Below are 11350 nucleotides of genomic sequence, written 5' to 3' on the forward strand. Positions count from 1 at the left end.
TTGCACCATGGACCTCTGGGAGTGAGGTCAAGTGAGCTCTAAAAAAAAGAAAAAAAGAAATTGTTTACTTTGCAATTATTACATTATCTTACACATGTGGGGACCCACCAACACCCAGTTCTTAAAATTAATATTATTGCACAAGGGCTTTCATAAGTGCGCCATAAGCTAAATCACCATTTTGTTACCTTGTTAAGCAATAGATAGTAACTTAACTGATTCTAATTTATTTAAATGGAGGGCACTCTGGGCTAGATGTCGGCTGACAATCTGCCTGGAGTTTTGGTTTGGATTGTGGAGATTCACCATGCTCTCAATCATGGTGAGGTTCAATATGGACCATTCTTCCTATAAACCATTGATTCTCAAAGGATCGTCGAGGGGGTGATTGTGTTATTCCGTTGCGAAAAAGCACTTTTAATCAGTCAGCCTGGTCCGTCAAAAGTGCAAAGGAATGGAATTAAATCCCACAACATATCAGGGAACTAAACGCATACAAATCGTTTAGTAAGCAATTAAGAAAATGAATGATCAATACATAGACATATTAGCACTAAAGTAATTTGTTGTTGCATGTGGTCAACACACTATGTATTTGTTTTATTTTTTCGCTGGTGCTTTGTATTTTGTGTTCTGTTGTTTTACCTTAGTTAGTCAGTTCTTCAGTTTTTTCTGTGATGCCCTGTTTTGTGTTGTGGGGTTTCCTGCTGTTTTTGTTGTTGTTGTTTTTATCTTGTTTAATTGTATTGTCATTGCTTGGGGACTACAGATGAAAAATAGCCTTTTGGCTAATTCTGCCATTTTAACCCATGTATTATCATGTGTTTTATTAATTTGCAGTCTAATTCATTTTAAACAGCGCTGTCTTTTCCTATGTTCGAAAGGAAGCACATTTTCATCTCTCCTTGACCCGATGACGTTTTCCACAAAGGTTAAGTAAAGGAGGCATAAAGGTTAGGAGATTTGACTATTCGTAGAGGAATTGGGACACAGCTAAGGAGTCTCACCGCGTCCGCCATCTTGTCGTCACGTGACAGCACTTGGACGTTGGATGTCCATGTCCTACAGGCTGCAGCGAGACCACTCGCTCCATTTACTGCGACGCGACCGAGGTGGGAAGGAAAAGACGGATCCCGGGGTCCTGTATCGGGATTGTTTTGCTTTTTCCACACAGGTACACTGCAAACCTTGAAAACAGTCCAGACTGCCGCCCGCCTGCCCAGAGATCGCAATCAACCATGAGGACGTTTTGTTGGGTCAATACACCGTGCAAGCTTTAATTTAGACATTATTGTGCTTTTGAAATGGTGTCCCAATGTGATTTCGTTGCGCTGATTTGATGTAATTGTAATGGGGTGATGTTGGAAAAAAAAACGGACGAATATAAAGGACGGCTGATTTTTATTATTTGTGTTGGAATTTAATCTTCAGTTTACAGCTTGATGGTATGTTTTTTTGTTCACAATTTATATTTATTAACTGGATAATTGGCCTGGAAAATGCTATGACTATCTACCAGACATCCATATCTGCGTTGAATAGACTGGGATTATGCTTTTGTTACATGCGCCCAACGTTTATTTCAGAACCAAAACCCCCAGCAGTAAACAATAGTTTGGGGTAAACATGGAGCCGCCTTGCACATCCAGGATCCCTCTCCATCTCCACTCTCCTGAGCTTTGTGTGGCCAGAAGCAGAATACATTGAACTATTCACAACGGGCTCAGCACTGCCCCCTGGTGGATATAAACAAGAACGACTGTCATTTGTTAATGGAAGGTCGCCACTCAACCTATTGCTGTTAAACCCTACAGTTAATCACTACTGCTACTCCATGTCAAGTGGCTCATTGTGAATAATATGGTCTTAGTATTCGATTTTTTTTCACACTGGAAAGTGTGGAAAAAGGCTGTCGTAAGTTCGATCTTTCACAAAGGCATCCCATTTGAGTGCAATAAAAGGATACAAATCATAGGACAATTCCGTGTGACTTTCCCTGCAATTAGAGGCCGCCTTCATAACTTTAAAGAGGGCCACAGAGACAGCGAGCGGCGCATTACCTCATTCCTGGCAATACGTACCCGGCTTCCGTTACACAATTCCCACAATTAGGAGCGGGAAAAAACATTCAAACCGAGCCGAATTGTGGAAGGCCACCCACTTCAAACGCACGGGAGTCGCCGTTTTCTAACAAGTACATAATGTACCCGCAGGACCACGCGGGGCGTGCTGCTGGATCGCCGTGTCTGTCTACTTGCATTTGTGAAAACCCTCAATGAACGGGAGCCCCGTGCCCCGTGTGAAACCCTCTATAAACAGACTCCATAAAGGCTGCCGGCGACGGCGAGCCCACCGTGGAGCCCAGCCCACCTACCTCGAAGCCCATCCGTCGAGTCAATTCATCCGCCGCGCTCATGCGGAAAGCGGCGCGTTGACCAGCCAACCAGGGTCGTGTATGCTAATGAGCGCCGCGCCTGTTGGGGGGTTTTCACTGCGCCCATGCAAGAGGAACGGAATTCAGTCTGAAAACAAAACGCGGATGGGGGATCGAATAATGGAGGGACGCGAAGACATATGTCGCGTTAATGATGGAGTCCCCCCCCCCCCCCCCCCCCCCCCCCCCCCCCCCCCCCACACACACACACACACACACACACACACACACACACACACACACACACACACACACACAACACACACACACACACACACACACACACACACACACACACACATAGTTATTTGACATATGAGACCTCTGCATAGAGGGTCTGTGAGCAGTGCAGTCGACCCGCCTGCAGCACAGGGCAGTCTGCATCCGTTTATAATAATGATTGTTTTATAACGACGTTTGAAGGGGGACGTGAACACGACCCAGGTTTGGGGTTCGCAGGAGTGGGGGGGTCCTCATTCCTGGACTGAACTGGAGCACATTGACACAACTCCACACAGTTGGGTTATTAATAGCATGTTTCACCGGAAAAATTCAAAGTGTATCATGTAAACAGAAAGGTCAAACTAAATAAAGTTCGAATAAAGTAGCCTTTGTGGTTACAAAAACGCCCGTGAGGCCTACTATCAGTACTATGCTACTACTTTACTACTTTACTACTTTACTACTACTAGGCTTACTACTACTATATTCCACAAATACTATACTCTACTACTACTACTACTACTACTGGGAAAAAGTTTTCTGCTACTACTATTCTAACTATCATTTATTGATATGATAAATAATACGAGTTATTGTCGCTATAGAATAAAAATAACATTCAAATGAATGCCGGACAGCCAGCATCTAGACCCAACTTTTCCAAGTGCGCATTATTCAGGCATAAATTGAGAACCAATATATTAATTGATTGGTGAATCGGACGCCCCACTCAAGGGTTCAGGAGGCCAATGTCCAATATGACATTACGGTTATCCCTATAAACAGATCTCAAAGTCATTTTTTATTGGAAGCATATTTATAAATAGATATACTAGACGGACCGATAGAAAGATATTATACACAATCTGATGAATCCGCCCCAGTCGAATGTCACTGCCCACTAGTGGCCATCTACCATATAGCACAATTTAACTTAAATGGTTGATGCGCAGCGAGGATACTTCTGAAAGCAGGCTGCTAGCCGAAACACTATTGTTCAACCCTCACAAGAAGACAAACGTAATATCGGCATTATGCGTTAACGACCATAGAGTTTGAAAGCCCTCCTAATATGGTGCTATAAATAATGTCTACAGGTAACCGGATGTAAACAAAAGAAACATCAGATCAGTGTTGCCAGATTGGGCAAGAGGCAGAAAATGTGGCCCAATCTGGCAACACTTTCGAACCAGACTCGGCGGAAACTGTAAAGACAACTGTAATTAGGTCAAAAGAGGAGTTCCTGTTGGGATGATTTGGGTTCAGAGAACCACTTTAATCCCTGACCTTGAAGAATTTCACGGTTTTTTTTCATAACGATTTCATAACGATTCCGCTTTCTAGTAATCAATGAATAATTCGATTATGTGTTTCTCCTAACTAATCAATTCCCAGCCAACCAAATAAGAGATATTTAAATTCATATAAGAAAGCAAAAACAGGACTGTAATTACTTGGGTTAGCCAGTAATAAACAAAGCCAATTTGTCTGTGGCAACATATTAAATTGAATGTGGTATTGAATATTTGACGTTCTCCTTATAGATCAATTATGCGTTAAAGATATATGATGATGCAAGATTGTTATCAGAAATGTATTATTTATCCTTTCTTTCTGTCTTTCTTAGGTCCATCAACGTTCTGCTGACCTTTATTTTGAAATTACAGCTCTTGTTCAGAACGCCGGAAGTCTCGACTTCTACTACCGCTGGTCTGACGCTGCTGTCAGAGTACCATTAAGCTCGATCTCCATCGTTTAATTTAGTACGTACTGCAGTGGGGACACCCAAAGCAGTGGACTTCAAAATGATTAATGCTATATTAATATTTAATAACCACGGGAAGCCTCGGCTGATCCGCTTCTATCAGTACTTTGTGAGTGTTTCCCCCGAGACTTCCTGAGCCTGCTACAGCCTCTAGTCCTGCAGCTTAATTGTATGCTTCTGTTCACGTTTACACGGTGTTGTCTTCAGGCTCTGTGGTTGACTCTGCATGTACCTTTAACGTTATATCATTGTGTGGCAATGTCATAGCTCAGTGAGGACCTCTTGAGGACGGACACTGTGTGTGTGTGTGTGTGTGTGTGTGTGTGTGTGTGTGTGTGTGTGTGTGTGTGTGTGTGTGTGTGTGTGTGTGTGTGCGTGACTAAGCAACCACAACACAAAAGGCATTTAGTTGGTATCTTTACTTTCCAAAATTAAACTGGTTCGTGTTTTAATGTTGGGTTAAATGTGTGCATGAAGTGATAGTGTGTAAACAACGTGATGCTGTTTGTGCATAAAGTGATGCTGGTGCTGTGACGTGATGCTGTGTGGTTAACGGGATGCTGTGTGTGGCCGCTAGGCGGAGGAACTGCAGCAGCAGATCATCAGAGAAACCTTCCATCTGGTGTCCAAACGGGACGACAACGTCTGCAACTTCCTAGAGGGCGGCAGGTAACTCATTCAATATTAATAAAAAATATATTATAATCATTGAAATACTATGGCGATGAAAGGTTGCCAACTCAATCTTCCAATGACCGCATGGAAAAAAATAATATTTGTTACCCTTTGTTTTGTTGTATCTGATTGGCTCTTGTTTCTATTTGAGTCTAGTCTGATTGGTGGCTCTGACTACAAGTTGATCTACCGTCATTATGCTACGCTGTACTTTGTCTTCTGCGTGGACTCATCAGAGAGTGAGCTTGGGATCCTGGACTTGATCCAGGTCAGTTTCTCTCTATTGTTGGTTAATGCCTTTTTCGCATGTGCAACCTGCCTGGCTTATCTTTTTTTCTGTACAACAGGTCTAAATAATATCGTTGTTGTGAAGTTAACCGATTTCAACTCTTGCAGGTGTTTGTGGAGACCCTGGACAAATGCTTTGAGAATGTCTGTGAGTTGGATCTGATCTTCCACATGGATAAGGTGAGTAAACGCATTGTGTGCCATTCTGAAACACCTACAGGACGTACTCCGAGGCGTGGGCTCAACATGACACCCGTTTCCCTGTATCAACAGGAAATGGGAAGGCTTCTATTGGAAGTGTTTGATAGCATGGTACAGGGACCTGTTGTTTTCAGGGAGGAGTCTGTTATTCTAGGGGAGGGGCCAATGTCTGCAGAGGAGAGAAGTCATCCATTATTGTTCTCAAAAGCTCAATTTCTTTGAAGGTATTTCAAAGAAGTACCTTCAAGTGTCTACAAGTATCTCACGTAACAAAAATCTAAATTTCCATACTAGTATTAATAACTACTGTATATAACTATAATACTCAAAGTTCCAAAGAACTAAAAAGGAAATGCATTGATGTGATTGTTTTGACATCCCAAATGTTTTTATTTTTTTATGAATGAAGACACATGCAAGAATGAGTTCACATCTGAGTATAGGCTACAAACGAGTTTATGCACTTGATATTTACAAGTGCAAAAACGCCAACATATTCTTTATTTTGCTGTCCACTTTTGGGTTAGGGTTAGGGTGTGTTATCCCGACAAAAGCCTCGTAAGGACAGTTTCTCTGGGTCTCTCTCGTAGATCGCACCATCTTTCAACGTCTTTGTTTAATACGACTGCATCACCTTCTCTCACATGATCAGCAGCTTACGAATTTCCCTTTCTCTCCTGTTAGAACTGCTCATGATGATATCGCTGCGTTGTCTCTGTGGAGACAAGTGCAGAAACACCTCTACCCCATGTGATCAGGCATGACATTTACGTTATTAGGGCATACACTTGTTTATATGTACGTCTTTTAAGGGGTCATCTAGTGCTTGGTAGGCATATGACTAAGCCAGTTGACGGGCCTGCTTCGCAGTTCCAGGTCTTTCATTAATTAATTCCTTGAATTAGCCTTTGATAATGTTCTGGCGCGCCACCTACTGGCTTGAAAAAAGATTGGCCCGAGGCCAAACTTAGTTGGCGACCCCTGCTATAGATCATGTGAGCAGGGTTTGGTTTCATTCTCTCGATGATGTGAGAAGGGTTTTAGTCTCTAGCTGATGTGAGCGGGGTCTGGTTTGAGTCTCTAGAGGACGTGAGCAGGGCTCTTTTTTTTAAGGGCCTAAGGATTGGAGATGAAGAGCATTGTCTTTTCAGCCGACTAGAGCCTGGAGCTCACAACCAACCCGGACTAATTTCCCCAGCAGGAAATGAACCTCATATTGAGTCCGGCGTTTTGAAGCCAAAGACAGACATGCAAAGGCGAGAGAACCTTCACCATTGAACAGACAGGGAGCATTAAGCACATGCACTATGAGCAGACATGCATCGCTGAGCAGACATGCGACAGCAGGAATGTCGGAGTGGGAGTAGGAGTGTTGACCGTGATCTCATGGAGATGATGAATACACTCTGCCTTCAGTTTCAGTAAACCCGAGCCTCTGGGACAGCTTTACTCAGTTTAATGTCATCAGAGGGAATAAGCGCCATGCTCTGGAGTCACTCGTCTCGTAGGCCGTACAGAGTTCGCTCTGTGGTTTGGCGTAGTACTGCTGAATAGGCGACGGGTCATTACATGTCATCACCAACCACTCCCTATCTCAGGGTGTGTGCATAGAGATAAGCAGTCAGTGTGACTCAGTCAGTGTGGGGGGTACCGGTGACGAAAACAAACGCGTGTGCGAACATGCATTCACACTTGCGTCGTGAAGGAACAAAGAACGAAGGAACTAGGCCAACTTGTATCAGAATCAAAATCACAAAAGAGTTTCATCGCAGAATTCAACCATGTAGCACACGGCCATGGCCAGGGTCAAATGGAAGACGCCGCCATCTCTGGTCCGAGGTTCTGCCCCACTGGGTCTGCGTGGGTCTAGTGTTCTGCTCACTTCCTGCCCCCCCCCCCCCCCCCCAGGTGCACTACATCCTGCAGGAGGTGGTGATGGGGGGCATGGTCCTGGAGACCAACATGAACGAAATCGTGGCCCAGGTGGAGCTTCAGAACCGCATGGAGAAGTCAGAGGTGAGAGGCTGATCCCAGATACCTTCTAGGGTTTAATGACCCAATACCTTCTATTATCTATGATCCAATACCTTCTATTATCTATGATCCAATACCTTCTATTATCTATGATCCAATACCTTCTCTTATCTATGATCCAATACCTTCTATTATCTATGATCCAATACCTTCTATTATCTATGATCCAATACCTTCTATTATCTATGATCCAATACCTTCTATTATCTATGATCCAATACCTTCTATTATCTATGATCCAATACCTTCTATTATCTATGATCCAATACCTTCTATTATCTATGATCCAATACCTTCTATTATCTATGATCCAATACCTTCTATTATCTATGATCCAATACCTTCTATTATCTATGATCCAATGCCTTCTGTTATCTATGATCCAATACCTTATAGTATCTACTAGGGCTGGGTAAAAATATCGATTCATCAATGCACTGAAATTTATCTGTTTTTGATTAAATCTTTTCAGATGTTGATTATTTCCAGTAAAAAGAAAATGTGAGGTACCTGGCAATACCCAGCCCTAGTATCTACGATCAAATACCTTCTATTATCTATGATCCAATACCATTTATTATCTATGGTCCATTTAATAGACCTCTCTACTCACCGGGAGCTTAAGAAATGAACCGACAGATGATTGTTTGTCACCTGTATTGCAGACTAACCTTTACCAAATAAAACTAGATGTTTAGAATGGACCAGGACCTCGAGGTGATGGTTGGTTGTCTGACAAGCAGATTAACCTTTACCATGTAACACTAAATGTTGAGAATAGACCAAATGTAGAATCGTCCAGATGGTTGTCAAAGAGCAGGCTATTGAATGGATTCACCTAGCTATCGAACTAGAATCGGACATCCAGATAATTCTCGGTTCGCTACAGAGCACACCCCTTTACCCGACACAACCACTATCTATTCGATCGGCTCCGAGACAGGCGTGTAATATTATGGGATGTCTCCCCCCCCCAACAGGGCGGTCTGTCAGCGGCCCCTGCGCGGGCCGTCTCCGCGGTGAAGAACATGAACCTGCCGGAGATGCCGCGCAACATCAACATCGGCGACCTCAACATCAAGGTCCCCAGCCTCTCGCCCTTTTGAGCCGGCCGGGGGATGGGGGGGGGGGGGGGGGGTGGTCTGTGTTCGTCCTGACGTACGACCAACTGTTACATAGATTTTATTCTGTTCAATGTATACAAATAGATAATTTGTTTTCATTTTTTTATAATTATTTTGAGCGGATTTGTTGTCCGCCGGTCTTGTCAATGTGTCGTTCTTGTGGACTTCTGCTCTCCGCTTCGCTAACGAAAGCTACTGCGAGCTCTCTCGCGTTTCTGTTTTCCCAGCGGGTGGGCGTTCCTTCCTGAGGTTTTCCCAGCATCCACTGGCAGCTCCTTGTGTTGTGCTTGTAGTTACTGTTGTGAATCTCAGGGTGTGATCTGCAGGTCGCACTTTGTTCCAAGACATCTGGTTCTCTGCAGGCCCTCTGCAACCCCCCGTTTGCTCCTTGTGTCAGCTCTCCCTTTTGGTTCTAATTGATGTGCCGGTGGATGTGGAGTGTAACGGAGGGGCGTAAGAGAATTCTCTGCGAGTTTGGAGACGTGTGGACGAGGCTGAGTTCACTCGCATCTCTGCTCTTAAGTGAGCGCAGAGACGAAGCTGAGATCGCTCACGTCTCTACTCTTCAGTGAGCGCAGAGATCACTCTCGTCTCTGCTCTTTAGTGAGCGCAGAGATCACTAACGTCTCTGCTCTTTAGTGAGCGCAGAGACGAGCAGAGATCACTCATGTCTCTGCTCTTTAGTGAGCGCAGAGACGAAGCAGAGATCACTGACGTCTTTTCTCTTTAGTGAGCGCGGAGCTTCCTGCTGTTCACCACATTCTTGGGCTGTGTAAATAAAAGGTACAGGTGACATTGAACTGCAGTGAAGCCGTCTTCTTTCTCAGTTTAATTTATATGTTATGCAACGCTTATATGGTTCTTTATTAATCCCTGACAGGAAATCCAGCTGTCATAGCAGAGAGTACAAGACAGTAGAAATTGAAAGAGAAACGTGTGCTAAAAAGAAACAACCAAAAACATAACTGCATAAAATATATTTACATTCAGGGCATTTAGCAAACCCTTTTATCCAAAGCGACTTATACGTACATTTGTCAGAAGAAAGAGATATAACATTATATCCCTGTCGGTACAGAAAGGATGTTCATAGAACCAGGTGCCAAGCACTAACAATTGTTAGGCTCATCCCTTTCCCGTATATCAGAGATGGGGGGACTCGAGTCAAAGACTTGACTCGAGTCCGACTCGAGTCGCCAGTTTTGCGACTTGTGACTTGCTTGAACCAACACTAACGAAAGACTTGACTTGACTTTGACTTGCCCCTTCCTGACTTGTGACTTGACTTGACTTGAGTCATGTGACTTGCCAAGTCATTGCAGGCTTGTTAAATATTTTAAATAATAATAATAAAAAAAATATTAGATGAACATTGTTTTTATTGTGCGCGAGTGCTCCTGACCTGCAACCTGGCAACCCGCCCTCTTCCACGCAACGTGACATTCCTGCATGAGTCTAGTGAGTGATCATCAGCAGAGATTGAAGGCGCTCCGACCAACATCCCGAAAATAATCAATTTTGGCTATAAAGATTACACAACAACACAAAATAAAAGAGGAGCGACATGCAAAATCTAAATTACGGATTTGCCAAGCAGCACGTCGAATTTCATACGACATTTCAGGACAGCACATAAAGAAAGGTGAGTAACATGTTGCAAACCTAGATGGATTAACGTCCTTGATTGTCATTTTGCTACTTGGCTGCTGAACTTAGTGAGAGTACTAGTAGGCTAGTTGTTATTGATGATTTTACTTAAGCTAAAAAATATATATCTGAAATTGCAAATCTGGTGAAAAGTAGCTGCTATTCTCGAAGCGCTAGTAGCTGTAACACCAGAACTGACTAGCTAGTTGCTAAATATCAATGCATGCACGCCCTCTAATGAGGTTATACGGAATCAAACTTTTTTTGCGTTTGCATCCCTGAGCTTGAACACTAAAACTGCATGCCTAGAATATAATGAGGCTATACGGAATAAAAACTTCATTTTCAAATGTTATGACTAATTTGTAGGCAGTGATGGCAAGCTCCCACATCATCCTCTGGTTTGCTCTCTTGCTTCGCTAGGCATGCATGCATAGATAGATACTTAGCAGGCGGTGTTCAAGCTTATGGATGCAGACACGTGTAGAGAGAAAGGCAGAGGACGAGGAGCACATTTAAGGAGGCACTAAATCATGACTTCACATATCAGGGGTGCTGATTCATTACGTAACTTATCTTCTTACATTTAAAAAAAATGACTGAAAAACAGGTTTGATGAAATACAGACATTTGAAAAAAACTAATTTGATAATGACTTGACTTGACTTGACTTGATGATGAGACTTGACTTGACTTGCTTGACTAAAGCTGTGCTTGGACTTGACTTGCTTGATCCTCCTTACTGGCGACTTGCGACTTGCATGTATGTGACTTACTCCCATCTCTACCGTATATATCTATGTATATATTAAGAACAGTATAACTAGTGCGATAATAAAACCTGCATTGTGTCAGCAACTATTGCTTCAAATATATTCCCCAATGTTAACTACTCTTATACTTCTACTACACTATGGTTATATTCTACATACAACAGGCTGAGCAGTAGTCGAAGCGAAG

At 43.2% G+C, this 11350-nt stretch overlaps 1 protein-coding gene across 1 annotated transcript; it reads left to right on the forward strand.

Annotated features, from left to right (window-relative positions):
* Window positions 1–4352: 4352 nt before the first annotated feature.
* Window positions 4353–10326, forward strand: ap3s2 (adaptor related protein complex 3 subunit sigma 2). Its single transcript, XM_056608441.1, has 6 exons — window positions 4353–4530; window positions 4999–5090; window positions 5253–5364; window positions 5493–5564; window positions 7494–7601; window positions 8600–10326. Exons 1-6 carry the CDS (start codon window positions 4462–4464, stop codon window positions 8723–8725), a joined length of 579 nt encoding a protein of 192 aa, XP_056464416.1. The 5' UTR covers window positions 4353–4461; the 3' UTR covers window positions 8726–10326.
* Window positions 10327–11350: the final 1024 nt, after the last annotated feature.

Source organism: Gadus chalcogrammus, chromosome 14 (assembly GCF_026213295.1).
Source record: "Gadus chalcogrammus isolate NIFS_2021 chromosome 14, NIFS_Gcha_1.0, whole genome shotgun sequence".
NCBI lineage: Eukaryota > Metazoa > Chordata > Actinopteri > Gadiformes > Gadidae > Gadus > Gadus chalcogrammus.